At 38.1% G+C, this 15,724-nt stretch overlaps 1 protein-coding gene across 1 annotated transcript in view; it reads right to left on the reverse strand.

Moving 5' to 3' along the window:
* LOC143720786 (uncharacterized) overlaps window positions 1-15,724 on the reverse strand; it is a 38,752-nt gene that overhangs the window by 16,859 nt on the left and 6,169 nt on the right. Inside the window, exons 8-10 of the mRNA XM_077210615.1 lie at window positions 14,016-14,130; window positions 13,707-13,824; window positions 10,005-10,117 (exon numbers count right to left, since the gene is read on the reverse strand). Coding sequence (XP_077066730.1) covers window positions 10,005-10,117; window positions 13,707-13,824; window positions 14,016-14,130 — 346 coding nt within the window. The remainder of the gene's footprint in view (window positions 1-10,004; window positions 10,118-13,706; window positions 13,825-14,015; window positions 14,131-15,724) is intronic.

The following is a 15,724-nucleotide window of genomic DNA, read 5'->3' on the forward strand; positions in this document are numbered from 1 at the left end:
ATGAACTAGATAAAATAATAAAAATAGTACAGTATAGTAGAGGTCTTCACAGTGCACCCGAGACCCGTCGACCCGGGACCCGTACGGGTTCGGGTCTATATTTTAAATGATCAGCCGGGTCCGGGTCGGGTCCGAATCTATTACTTCGGGTCCCGGGTCTGTTTAACATGTGTAATACATTGATAATATTCAAATCAGCAACAAAATCTGAGGTCAACTGTCACATAAATGTTTTCTTTGACGCTCAAATGGCGTTAAAAAACATATTTTAGGTTGATCCATCCAGCTAGCGCGCATGTGCAGTCTCAAGCGTGTGTCATGTTTCTATGGCAACCAGAGCTTCCGCCAAACCGCGCTTTACATTTTCTCCCATTTTTATAATAATATAAATTAACCGTCTTGTTTAATCTTAAAGTTTTGGTGGTCAGATTCAGACTCAATGCAGAGCACAGATATGATAGCAAATAAATAACGTCAGCGGCCATGGCACTGAACGAGCAATCGTTATTATAGTTCAAAAGGCTAAACAGTTAAAGTTATTATGCGAGTTAACTCGAGTCAGAATGTACATGTGCAAAGTTGCATTTGTCATCCATCACTGTGACATCAAATGGACTTTTAAAGCTGAAATAATGAGTGGATTAAGCTTGGAATAACGAGAGAAATAACATGGATAGAACTTTCTTGTCGGTTGGATTGTAATGCATCACAGTCAGTCAGGTAATGTTACAAGGAAGTGAAACGACGGCTACTAAAATTAGGTAAGACAAAAAGTTTTATTTTTCGCAACTTGTGTGAAATAATATGTGACAATCGGGTCCAGTCGGGTTTGTGTCTTCCCGCCGGGTTCGGGTCCAGTTTTCAAATAATAGACGGGTCCAGGTCGGGTCCGGGCAGTACATTTATGGCATTTCTCGGATCTGCACGGGTCCGGGTCCAACTTTTGAAATAATAGACGGGTCCGGGTCGGTCCGGTGTAGCACATTACGGGTCTCTTCCGGTTCGGGCATGAATTTTTGGACCCGTGAAGACCTCTACAGTATAGTATATTATAGAGAAGTGGGGTTTAAAAACTGATTCCACTGGTGAAAATACTTTCTTTTCTTTTTTTGTTGCATTTTTGCATTGTATGCCATGACTTTAACTTGGATTAAAAATACTAAAACTTACATTTTATTTGCAGGTTTAAATTAGATTTTATCTGTATTGTTTTCCATAAGGTTTTTTTCCTTTAATATTTTTCTTTAAGGGGCTATGTGTAGTTTTTAACGGCCTCTAGATGTGATGTTTCAGATTGCAACCAATTTTTACAAGAGCGCTCGTGCGCGTGCTCGAACTCAAGAGCGAGCACTCATGGTACCGGCCACACTGAGACTTTCAACACACCGGAGAAAGCATCACAATAGGGATGAAAGCAAACTCCGGGTCTGTTTTTATACCTAAATATATACCTATACCTAAAACAAAGCGGAGGTCTCTCCATAATTCAAACGCTCTGCCGATGTTGACGTCCGAAGTTGATCCGATTCACGTTTGGCCTGACGAGCTTCAGCAGATAAAACTTTTTTTTGTTCTTTATATTTATGTGGAGTTTGTGCTTTTTTTGGTGTTATCAGACTCTTTTATGACTTTTATGATGACATGTAGTTAACTGCAGTGCAGTCGCATAGACTATATAAAAAGGAGAGAGGCTGGGGAGCGCGCTTGCACGTCACATCCGATGGATTTCGCGGTAAATCCGACCCGGAGCCTTCACATAGAAATAGGAATACTGGCCTTCAGAGGTAAAAGCAAAACCGGACAAGTGGATCATTGTAATGTGTGATTACAAACCCTTCACACACAGGCAATAAAAAAAAATTTAAATTCTATTAAAAACTCTACTGTAATGGTACTGAATAGGGGACACGTTACCTTAAGATTATATTACATAAGGCACAAAACTGTTCAACAATAAAGTCAACAACATAGTACGTTTTGACCTAATAGCAATCTTAAGAAATTAAATAAATAAATTTTAAAAAATAACTAAAATCATAATTAGATTTATAAATAAATGCACAAATAAATAAATCAATGCATAAATAAGTAAATAAAGTGGGTCTATATTTCCACAAGGATCATAATCATGCTTAACTCACGCTCATGGAAGCAGTGTGAACACGCAGGATTGTCTTATCAGTGTCCAAGATCCACCTTCAAAGCTTCCTCTTCCCATAAATTCCCATTAAAAGTCCCATAACTCACTATCATTACACCTGGAGGGAGGGGGCTGCAGGTTCTCATGCACCAGAAAAAGTTAAATTTATTTCCTTTACCTTTATACCTTGGGCCCCAGTGTTTCTTTGAGGGATTTCCTGTACCCTCAAGCAAGCAAAACACATCTAACGGAGTTCAGACAAAACGCCCAATAATCAGTTTTCAGTTAAGCTGTTTCTCCAAGTTATGTGTTTAGTTTGCACATGCCAAAATATTGCGCCGCAGGAAAACAGATAACGTGGAGCCTAACAACAGATAACGTGGAGCCTAACAATGAGTACAGTAAAAGTCCTGAGATGAAGCCAAGGAACACAATAGGTTATGCGAATACAAAGGAAATGGGCTGAATTTGGAACTTGCACCAAAAACAATCAATCACAATAAAAACAGTCAAGTAAAGAGACCACCACTTAGAAGACTTAACATTAAAAGACCTGCACCTCCGCAAAGTAAAGCTAACATGCTGGTGATTTAATGCCTGTAATGTCCTGCTCTCCCTTTGATGAAATTTATGGTACAGCTGTGGGACATGTGATTACAGGAGGTCATTAACTAAGATGGGAAACTCATGACACCAAAAAAAAAGAGAAAAAGATTCATTCATGAACATGCTCACTTTAGTTTTAAAGGAGAGTTCATACGAAATTAAATACTGGTAGGAAAACAAAATTAAAGAAAATAATTTTTTTAGGGTGACCTATTCCTTTAAAAGACTGACTGTTAAATGATCCGCTTGCTTCAGGATTTGGATTTGATTGTGACAAATTGACACAGGAAAATATTTACTGGTAAACCATCTGTTTCTGAGAGAGATGTCACCATGTGTGCTGCTGATGCAGTTCAGATGAACCTTTAAGGATATTAAAGAGATTGAAGCAGACATGAGGAGGTTTGGCAGACAGTAAAACACAAAACCGAAGCATCTTTACAGTGATTAACCGTACTCCTTCTGTTTGGACAAATCCTGGGCTACATTCCAATATTACACGGAAACGCAATCTGAGGGAGAAACATTATGGTATGAATGATTAACAAATATTTCAGATTCGGCACTATTTCTAGGTCACTAATCAAGACAAATTAAGCACATCTTTTATATAAATAAAGGTATTTTTGTTACTATTATTTTACTATTTTAAATAAACACACATTTGATATGTAAATAAATAAATAGTATAATATAAGTGTACTTTTACACACACACACACACACACACACACACACACACACACACACACACACACACACACACACACACACACACACACACACACACACACACACACACACACACACACACACGGCCTTTAATTATCTTTAAATGGCTGCCCACATACCATTTTATTTATTTTACATCACATGTCTTTCGAAAGCATGTCTTTCCAGGGACAGGTAAGAAGGTCAGGAAGGGGAATAAAGGAGGAGTTGTGGAGGGAGGCCCGCCACTGCATTGTGCTTTGCAGCCATTAATAAGTCTTGAATCCTCTTTCAAAGATAGTCATCAATCAAAGCCTCAGGAATATCAATCACTGCAGGGTCGAAATGCAAAGGCGGGCCATAGAAGAACTACTTGATACTGGTCTTTTCAATCCGAGCCACTAACCATGGCTTTCATTTCAAGCAGCACTAATTTCCTTCAGAAAAACAGTTTAAAAATAAATCAATTCTAAATTTAAAGTAATTGAGTAATGATGATACAATTCTGCAACATACTGTACATGTTAATATAAAGTTGATAAAAATAAATAAACGCACTGAACTCAATCAATCCATTTCTAAATATGCACAGTCTGCTCTTTTAATCCATGTGGAGTGGTAGGCTAGATCATTTACCAGTTGATTTGAACGCATCAATATGGCAAGAATGGGAGGAGCTTCCTGATCTGCTGACACTGAGCTTAGACTTTACCATATTCCCTCACTCAACTTTTAATGGGCCTTTAAGCCTGATCGCAGGTCAGGGGCCAAACACTCAACAAGGAAGATGTTGTTTTTTATTCTGATAAGAATTTCTATAGTGATAGTCTGGATTGGAGGCACGATTAATCGTTAAAAGATAGCGATCTCGATTTAAACCCACGCGATCTCATTCCTGAATGAAAACAATTCGGCCAATTCTGTCAAACTTTTGAAAAAAAATCACAACAGAACATTAAAATCCGCATTGACGCTTCAACTGATCCTGAGAAAGCAGTTATCATGTACAGGTATGAAGCAGCTTCAAAAGCACTATTTTCAACCACACATTATTGTTATTTCTGTGGTGACAAGTGACTTAATGTATTTGCAAATGTAAATGTAAAATCGTGACTCAATTTGTTCAGAATTGCGCAGCTCTAGTCTGGATTTTAGCCATTTTGCTCGTCTTAGGTCCTTTTTGTGTTTCTGATAAGAAATTCAATTTACCAGACACTGATTGATTAAAATAATTGCGAACAATCGTATATCATAAGCTGCTTTGAAATGAAAGCTGTCTGTAAATACTGGACATAGTTACAAAAGACTAGAGCATCTTTCAATCACTGCACAAGCCCTTGTTAGTTTTAATGGGAGGGTATAAAAATATCCCAATGGATATGATGAGTCACAGTAGCATAAACCAAGAGAAGTCCAGCATAGCGTGTCTGTTAATTCCTTTGCGGTTTGGCTTTTTCCTTCACTTTAAATTACTATGTTGTTATACATTTCCTTTTCAAGTTTTGTCCCAGATTCGCTCAAGTCCTTTTCTCAAATAAAATTGCCCAAGAGTTCTTATATATTGCAAATCCAGACGGAAAGAGCTAAAGAGAGGATTTAGCTTTCAACATTGGGAGGAAAAAAAAGGTTAAACATGTTCTCCTGCAGAGACAGCTCTATATGCAAGACATTTGCAAGGTGATTTACTTAAAAAGTCTCTATAAAAACACTGATGTTTGCCCAACAACCACAATGACTCAACCAATGGCGTGATATGTTTGATCAACCAATGGAAGATGGGGGGAAATATTCAAGATTCAAGAGACCTGCTTGAAACATTCATTAGTGGTGCAAGCAAACATGCTAGAAATGGTATGATAAGGGACTGTGAACTGAAACTCTAGCATTCACCTATCAATGCCTTAGCAACCACCCAAAACATTCAATCAACCACTTGGCAATGACTAACCACCCAGAAAACCCTATTTATTGCCTAGAAATTCATCTAGCAACACTCTAGAAACTATCCAAATCCTCTAACCACCTGGCAACGCCCTGGCAACCACTGATTACAGGATCCATAAAACATCTAGTGTTTTAAACCTTTTTAAAAATGGGATATTTTTAAAAAATATTGATAAAAATCACATAACTTTTGGGAAACAAACACGTTTACTGCATAACAAACAAATCACCTTTAAGAAAAATGACAATGGACAAATGCAGAAATGAATGTCCTCCAGTTCAAAAGAGACTGAAACTGTCCATCACATGGAAACCACCTTCAATCACAAATGCACGACCTCGAAATGATAAACCTCTACTCTCAGCACATAGAAGTTAAGGAGACACATGAAATGGTTCAAAGTAGATGATGGGTGGCCTGATACTGAAAGTCCAGGAAAGCCTTCTGTCATTAGTGGATTTATAACCAACAGAAGGCATTACTCAAGAGGGTCGGAAGAATTTCACCTTTCTGACCTGGCTAAGCCCGAGCCTAAGCCGCACTGCCCACTTTTGACAAAATGCAATGAAGCCATCTCTTCACGCTCATCAACTGTGCCGCCCAGAATGAGAAGGCTTGCGTTGGTCGTTGTCTGTTTCACATCTTCTGAACAAGCGCTGGGCCGTCATTTGATTAAGCCGGTCCAGCGGGAGCACTCGGGTTACAGAAAATATTAGCCTTCAGCAGAACGTGCTCGGGGACAGAACAGTCAAACGCAATGAAGGGCTGACTTAATCATCTCATTTTACAGGATTAGAGGAGAAATGGCTGACTATTGTGTTTGCCCAGGCACAGAGCCCTGCTCAAGGTGACCAGACAAGCAGATTCAGAGCTAAAACACAACATAAACGGTTTTGATAGCCGCTTTATAAGGCTTTTCAGGTATATTTTTCAGTCAGCACTGTACCATCCATCACAGTCATCGTCAAGTGATCCCAAAAAGGTTCCCTGAGATATTGAACACTTGTTGGTATTGGAATTGTTCCAGGCCCAACAAATCTGAATTGAGTGTGATTATAAAAATACATCGCAAAATAATGATAAGAAAACTTGTGTAGTCTGATTCACACATATTTTTTATTCTCTTGCACCAGTAGCAATCAGCTGAGTCACTGCACCACAGACAGCAGGAAAAACAGCGCTGAGATAGCAGCACACCTCAGGATTCTGCCAACACACTCACAAGCAAAATCCAATCCTGCTCTCAGGCAAACACTTTTCTGGACTGCACACCCCCATGAAAGTCTATACAGCAATCATCAGATATGTCCATGAAATAGGAATGACAAATCTGTTCTTGTAAGCTATAAAGCATGACTTTCAGACGTGGATCCAGGCTTAAGTTCCTCTGAGCCCTAAGAGAGACCTGCAGGAGAACAGCCACTTTATTAGCTGAAACAGGAAGTAAAAAAAAACTTTTCAAAGCTTTTATAGTGTATAATCATCAAATTTTACATAATCTTTAGCCAATAGTATAAAAAGGAACTACAGTATTTATGCACTTGATCCTCGCCAAGCCCCGCATCCTTTGGAAACTGTTAATAACTCAAACAAGCTTTACAGATCATTCCATAAGAATGAACATGTCTGTGTATGGTGGCATAAATCTGATTTTAAACTTCCGTTCAAAAGTTTGGAGTTGGAAAGATATTTTAATGTTTTTGAAAGAAGTCTTTTATGCTCACCAAGTCTGCATTTATTTGATCAAAAATACAGTTCATTAAAACAGTAATATTGTGAAATATTACATGTAATATTTCTTATATATCCAAAATAACGGTTTTCTATTTATTTGAAAACAATTTATTCCTGTGATGGAACAGATAGATCATTACTCTAGTCACATGATCCTTCAGAAATCATTCTAATATGCTGATTTTGATGCTCAAGATACATTTATTATTATTAATGTTCACATCAAAGACGATAACTATAATGACAACAATAAAGAAATCATTCTAAATATAAAAGAATAGCAGAGTCCACATCACTACTATAACGATAACAACACAGAGGAACGATATCGTTGGAATCACTTTCAGAACGATTCTGTCTAGTTGATGAATAATAAAAACATTGAGAGGCAATCATAATCCATCCTGATTTGAAGAGCTTGAGCATTTAAAGCAGCAGTTGACAAAACTGCAGCACGTGCTTAGAAAAAACAGAACGATATCATACGCCGGTGTGGACATTAATATAGTTATTAAAGTTATCTTGGTGTGAACGGGCCTTAACATTTTTAATGTTAAAGAATGCATCCTTACTTTGAAAAAACTTTTTTACTTACTTTTTAAAAGCATTTTTATGTGCTACTGCTCTTTAAAGAAAGTGTTGAATTAAACCATGATTAAAGCTGATCAAAATTCAGAGAGAGCAAATCAAAGCAAACCTAATGAACTCATGCTCCTTGTTGTCCAAAACAAAACTCAAATACCTTCAGGCAGCCTATGATGTCATAGACAGGTGTGCATAATAAACATACAATATATTTAAAGATACCGACCACTTAAAACTACTCGTTCAACAGTAAGTCAGCTGTCGTCGTTCTGTGGCTTCCTGACATCCAGGTGTTTCCCAAATAGACCTTCCATGGAAGCTCAGGTGCAGTGAGTGACGGCTATGTGAGTCAGCTCTCATTACCTTGTTAAAAGGGGGACAGAGAGGGCTGACGGCCCCCTGGGTGACTCATAATGACTCGCAGAGCTTTGGATGATAATTCATACTGTAAAAATCACTCCCTGGGCCTTTCAATTACACCAGCACCCTCCAAAAAACAACTCCAGTATGCCCATCCACCCTCAGAGAGTTTCTTAGTTGTTAAAAGCCGATGAGTCACGGCCGCCAGACATAGAAGTGCCCGTTGAACTGTAAATCAGAAGCTGTGAATGAGGACATTCACAGCAACAACAAAAATAATTCCAGGGACTCTCGGTAAGAGAAAAGAAACCTAATGATCCCCGTGTGGGCGGACAAGAGAATATGGAGGGTTTTTCACTGGGAATAGAGAGCTAAGAGTAAGATAGACAATTCTGGTGATTAGCTGGAACGTAAAATTATAAAACATTAAGGTACAAACAAACAGAAATAAAGCTTTGAGTCAATGAGTAAAAATACGTATGTAAAATGTTAAAAGTACCAGATATCGCAAGAATTGAATTCAAAAATATTGATTTGAGTTGTCTGCCACAACATTCAGATGGTAGGATCAGAATTTGGCATAAACCACATGAAAGCATGGATCCATCCTGCATTTTATCAACGATTCACACTGGTGGTGGTGTTATTGTGTGGGGAATATTTTCTTGGCACACATTGGGCCCCTTTTGGTACCATTTGAGCATTGTTTAAACACCACAGTCTACCTGAGTTTTGTTGGTGACCGTGTCCATCCCTTTATGACCACAGTGGACCCATCTTCTGATGGATACTTTCGACAGGAAACTCACCATGTCACAAAGCTCAAAATCATCTCAAACTGGTTTCTTGAACATGACAATGAGTTCACTAAACTCTAATTATCTCCACAGTCACCAGATCTCATTCCAATAGAGCAGCTTTGGTATGTGGTGGAACGGGAGATTCTCATCATGGATGTGGAGCTGACAAATCTGCAGCAACTGCGTGATGCTATCATGTTAATATAGACCAAAATCTCTGAGGAATGTTTTCAGCACCTTGTTCAATCTATTCTAAAAAGAATTAAGGCAGTTCTGAAGGCAAAGGTGGTTCGACCCGGTACTAGCATGGTGTACCTAATAAAGTGGCAGGTGAGTATAAATGTTAATGTTATCTGATTCTGATATTCTAAAAATGGAAATAAAGTGAGTGAAAAAAGTGAAAACGTATAAACTAAAAAAGATGTAAAGGTAAAAATAAATAAATAAAATATTCAAATTTTTTCTATTGTGTTAAATTAATTTATATGAACTTTTGATTTAATTGAGATTTTAAGACCTTTTTATTAAGATACCATTAGTGTACAAAAACACTGAAACCCACATTAGTACACAAGGTCTGTTCACTTTGGCCTGTTCTTACTGAAGTCAAAGATATCATCCAGCCTGAGCACACTTAAGAGTGCGCTTTGTACACTCGGGAAAGGCATCCTCCCCTGGGCCTAACATGAGATGCAGCTGACATTTTGTTCCCAAAAAGCCGGCACTTAAAGACTCATCTAGTCAAAAGCATCCCTGTCATTGATCCCCTATCGGACGCTGATGACCGAAGAGATTGAGTCAACAGTCTGTCCCTATCTAGTGTCTCTGTCAGCCCATTACACTTGACCCTTAGTCTTGAACTCAGCATCTAGCTTACAGCACAGTAGGCTACTGAGGCACATGGGACAACATACTGTACTGAAGGTGGGCTCATATGTACACTAAACAAACAAGCGGGACAAAGAAGGAGGTCTTATGTAAGGGGGCTGGAATGTCTGCACATGTTTGGATGGAGCTTTGCTTGGAGAACAAGCGTATTCATTGTTGAAATCGACTGAATGTTGTTAGCTCTCCTTGCATGCTCGGATGTTTTAAAGTGGGATTCTGTGTATGCGTTTGTTTACCTTCATCCTGTCCACCACTGGCCTCTTCCAATACCAGGCTGTTCATGCAGTTTATTTCCCATTCCTGAACATCAGTGTTCCAGAGTGCTGGGATCAAGACACGATGCTGGGAGCTGGACACATATACAAACACAAAACAGAGTATTACTTTGTCAAACTTAGCATATATTATAAAATAGACTCTTTCTCCACATTTTCCACAATGATTGTTGGGGAAAAAATTGTATATTAACAACTGGCCCAACTGGGTTCCAGGTAACCATAGGAAGTAAGAGGAAAATGCTAGGGGTATAAAAAAAGTTTCCACAAAATATATTTTTAAGACAAGTGCTCTTAACATATTAATGAAATATGTTGTGTGTCCATGTATTTTTTTTTACATTCATCAAACTTCATAACATTATACCATTTAATTCGGCTTAAAATAATTTAAAAAATAATTAAAAATATAAATAATTATACAGTGCTAATCTCAGCTACACTGTCAGCTTTATTTAAAGTAAATATATTCTAGATATTCCAACAGTTTGTTTTAATACAATATAAATGTGAAAGCCAATCATATAAATTGTAAAATAATTTGTAATTATATATATATATACACACACACACACACACACACACACACACACACACACACACACACACACACACACACACACACACACACACACACACACACACACTGTATACACAGTGTCCTCCACTAATATTGGCACCCTTGGTAAATATGAGCAAAGGCGGCTCTGAAAATAAATCTGCATTGTTTATCCTTTTAATGTTTCATTCAAAAAAAAAAATCACAAAATTCTAACCTTTCATTGTAGTAAAACAATTGAAAGTGGGGGGAAACTCACATTATGAAATAAATGTTTTTCTCCAATGCATGTTGGCAACAATTATAGGCACCCCTAGAAATTGTCAAGAGTAAAATATCTCTGAAGTATATTCCCATTCATATTTACGTTTGTTTTTAGTACACCAGGGTGACTAGAAACATGGAATTGTCTAGCTATGACTTCCTGTTCCACAGGAGTTTAAATATGAGGAAACACAAAGGCCAAATTCCCTTAATCATCCATTACAATGAGTAAAACCAAAGAATATAGTTCTGGTGCGCAGCAAAAGATTGTTGAGCATCACAAAATAGAAAGTGGCTGTTAGAAAATAGCTAAAGAATGGAAAATCCCCATTTTGACCATCAGGGCAATAATTAAGAAGCTCCAATCAACTAAAGATGTTACGATTCTGCCAGGAAGAGGATGTGTGTCTATATTGTCTTAATGCACGGTAGAGTTTGAGTGGCCAAAGACTCTCCAAGGATCACAGCTGGAGGATTGGAGAGATTAGTTGAGTCTTGTGATGATGTAGGTGTATTCAGTTGTCAGACATGACTTGAATTTCAAAAGGCAAACAGGGATAATAAGTACCCCATGCCCACAGTTACATATACTGCTGGATCTTTAATTTTGTGGAATTATATATTTTTTACAGATTTATTTATTTCCCTTGCTAATAAAAGAAAACACAATCACTGTGAAACCAGCCCTCCTAGCAGAGGTAAACCTTGTCTGTCTGTGCTTAATGTCACAGCGAGTTACATAAGTCCCGAAGTGGCCTCATCAGGGGAAAAAGCCGTACATAAATGGTCTGTCAAGGCTTTGTGGCAGGCAACACGTCAATGGGACTGAACTGGAGGAGGGGCTGAGCATTGTAAAAAAGCGCAAGGACACCCCAGTCCCTTTCATGAAGGACTAACATTGTTCACACAGTCTCTGATGGCAGGTGAAAGACCCTTGTCACTGAGGATACTAAAGAGCCAGCTAGCAGTGAAGTGATGTCAACCGAGTCTCCCTGATTTAATGATTACATAACCACAACTCAACATGAGCTGTAGAAGTTAGTCAGCCAAACTGTTTAAACCAGCTTAGGTTGGTTGGTCTGATGGTTAAATGCACATCAAGCTGGTTTTCACAGCTCGGTTTGATCGTTTTAAAGAGGTTTTGGGAACTTGAAGAACCACTTTAGACTTTTTTTATGGAGGGATTTTGAGAGTTTTGAGGCGTTTCTTCTCTTTTCACCTCTTTCTTCTTTCGGTTTCTCTCTTTGGCCTCCCAAGCAAGGCGACCGCTTCGTTCTCAGACGGCTCAGTTCTCTCCCCTAGCAAAACTCCGATACTCTGAATCAGAGGGGAGCATTTAGGCTTGACCTTGCCGGCACTGACGCCCTGCCAGGCGAGCAACGTGAACCCGTTCCCTGATGTGTAGGAGCTTTGTGCTGACTGCCATCTGCATGTCAATGCCAAATATCCCCTTTGAAACTGGCAAATGGCTTCGTTTGCCCTTATAATCCTGTAGAGTGGCTGGCAAAGCGCAATGGGCTCTGCATGGGCACGAACGTCTCTACCAAGCCACAACAAATATCGTTTTTAAATGTTAATTGAAGATCCATTCGCAAATGTGAGTTTATGGACACATGACTATAAAAGAATTCCGGATCACATGACAAAGGATTCAGATTGGCATGACAACACGCAGTATTGAATAAAAGGCGACCATAGAAACAACTTAACAATATGGCCTGGCTTCATGCGTCTTTGAGATCCGCTATGTTAATCAAAGTAGTGCTCATGGCCACGTCGCCATGGTGACTGTGACATCATCAGATAAACAAATCTGCTATGAAATGACTCCAACCAATATCTGTTTGAAGTTTGCATCGACATGAACATGTTCTCTTATTTCCTCAGTAAACAAGAACTATTTTCTATAAATTAACCTCCTAAAACTTGGACTAGGTTATCGCTTCTTCCACTGTTAAGATGAGGAAGACATTATAATGAACTTGCTTTACTTCACTTGATATATTAGTGACTATATTGGGAAAAGAAATAGCAGTTAAATTATCTGTACATTATCAGTTTTGAAAGCAATATCAGTTTTTGCATACTTAACAGCAGTTTTGCTTGATTTAAGGTTCTTGCAATTTAATGCAAAGACTAAAAGAAAAAACAAACCAGAAAAGATTTAAAATATAAGTCATCGTATCATGGCCAAATTAAAGATTACAATAATTGTAGGCAATAAGTCAAATTTCCTTTATTTAAGCATATATATCTCTGAATACTGCTGGCAATTAAAGGAAAAAAGCCTAAAACAAGGAATGCACAATAATAAGATAATGATGATTATTATTATAATTATTTCCTTTATTTTTACATTTAGATTACCTTTGCCATCATCTAACGCTCACTTAAAAGTTCTTAAAAGAAGCACTTAAAAATATATCTTTAAAAACGCTAATAATTTAATAAAACTATTAAACATAATCTTTATCAAATCTCAAAACGAATATACATCTTTTGATACTGTACATTATAATGATGTTTAAAGTCACTTAAAATGACTTATTTCAATTTTCAGGCCTGGTTTCACAGACAGTGTAGGCCTTTGTTAAATTAGGACATTTAAGTAGTTTTTATAAACGTTCCTTAGAAAAAAAAACATTACTGGCGAGCATCTTGAGACACTGACATATTTTAAGAAATGTCAGTGCAAGTTGCTTTCAGTTAAAACAGCTCAAACATGCATTTTAGTCTGGGACTAGGCTTAAGCCTTCTGTGAAACTAGGCATGAGTGTTTTATCATAATTTAATCATAACATGAAAAATCCTCGGCCAGACTGTAATATCGTTGCACTCACACGTCCATAGGCACTCGCAGCAGAACGGGCAGCACGGCGGCCTCCTCAGTCATGTTCATGATACGAGACTCCAGTAGCAGGATGATGGTGAGGCCAGTGCGAAATACAGCCAGCAGCCCTGCAGAGAGAGTATGAAGAATTGATCGGATCATGTTCGGGAAACCTGTTTTAAAACAATCATTTGCTATTCTGTTTAGTGACACTAGTGGTGCAGAAATCACACACTTCGACTTCGATAAGCAAACATGGCAGCTTGACACTTGGGATGTTTTTATTATAGTACAAAAACAAGAAAAAGGGGTGTAACACCGTGCAGCATGATCAGATCCCAGATGGCCAACACCGAGTCCCAGCACGGCAGAGAGGTGAAGAGGGTGAGAAACCACTGCATGATGAAATGCAGAGAAGACACCCCAAGAGTCTCCTATAAGCAGACAGAAAACAACACACTCCTGTTAATATCTGACATTCATGACACATCCAAAACAACAGGTCATATTTCACATCAATCAATTCAAATTTAAACAATTTAAAACAAGCCTATTTTTTTGCATTACAGTTGCATGAGTGGAAAATGTGATTGTCACAATGCAAACTTAATAGTCTTAATAAAGACTTAACACGTAGCAGTTCTGAAAAAGGCTTCTTTATAGCATTTTATAGAAAAGATCATTTCTTTTTCTTTTGATTTGGGATGAAATGAGACTAAATCAATGCAGCACTTACATTTTGAGTGAACAATGAACCACATTTTAGTCTGTTCCTCACACAAAGCTTTTATAAAAGTTGGAATACAATACACAATCTATACAGACAAACTTTTAAGCTGTTTTTGCACCCTGTTTGAAGCTTCTCATTAAAGAGGCCATTTTGTCCCATTTACACAGTCTTGATTTTGTTTTTGGGGTCTGCTAGGATAGGTTTTCAAGCTTGAATGTTCATAAAACACATTATTTTTCACATATTTTATTGATGAAGCATCTCTCTTCCCAGTCTTACCGTAAATGCCCATTCACACCAAGAACGATAACGCTAACTATATTAGCATCCACACCAGTGGACGATATCGATATCATTATCTGCACGCTGAGTTTTGTCGTCTGCTGCTTTAAATGTTCAAGCTCTTTAAAGCAGGATGGATCGGCTGCCTGTGTTTTTATCGTACATCAGCTAGAAAAATCGTTCTGATAATTATTCCAACAATAATGTTCCTCTGTGTCGTTATCGTTAAAGTTGTGGTGTGAACTCTGCTATTCTTTTATATTTAGAACAATTTTTAGAACTCTATCTTTATCGTCATAGCTATCATTCTTGTTGTGAACAATCGTAAACACTGTGGGGTGCGTTTTCCGAAACTAACTATGATCGCAAGTTCTGACATTAACAACACAATTCAATGGAACTTGCGTCCAATAGTTGGCTAACAATGCTTTTGGGAAACACACCCCTGTTTAGTTCCTGTCTCTATGACAACAAAAAGTCAAAACGAAAAAAAAATGAAAACTAATGAAAAATGCAAAACTATAATAACCCTGGATTGGTCACCAGCTTCGAGCTTGTTTCAGAAATGTCACACTCTTTACCATAACCACGAGTTTCCACACACTACTAACACAACCAGACCCCCCCCCCCCCCCCTCCCTTTTTTAATGCTCAAACAGCACCATTACACACTAAAGAAAATGTAGAAAGCATAAAAGGTCCTGTTTAATGTTAGTTACAATATGAGAGTGTTATAATCAAGCATTCTGTAATTTGCTCAATTTACTCCATTAAGTTTTAAGTTTGTCACTGCAATCTGCCCTGCGTGTAAGTTTACAGCATCATCTTTTGTCCTGTGCTGTAGTCTAATAGCTCAGCTTTTTAGACAGCTGTGCTGAGTCAACACACACAGAGAAGGAAATCCCTTAAGAGTTCTCCAAGCAGCACAAATGCTCCGAGGGGGCGGACAGCCACTACTATTAAAAAAAACTAAAAAAACACACACAGAAGAGCTCATTTAAAAGCCCTCGGGAGAA

The sequence above is a fragment of the Siphateles boraxobius genome, unplaced genomic scaffold, assembly GCF_051911475.1.
Source record: "Siphateles boraxobius isolate OS27281-9 unplaced genomic scaffold, OSU_SipBor_1 65, whole genome shotgun sequence".
Lineage (NCBI taxonomy): Eukaryota > Metazoa > Chordata > Actinopteri > Cypriniformes > Leuciscidae > Siphateles > Siphateles boraxobius.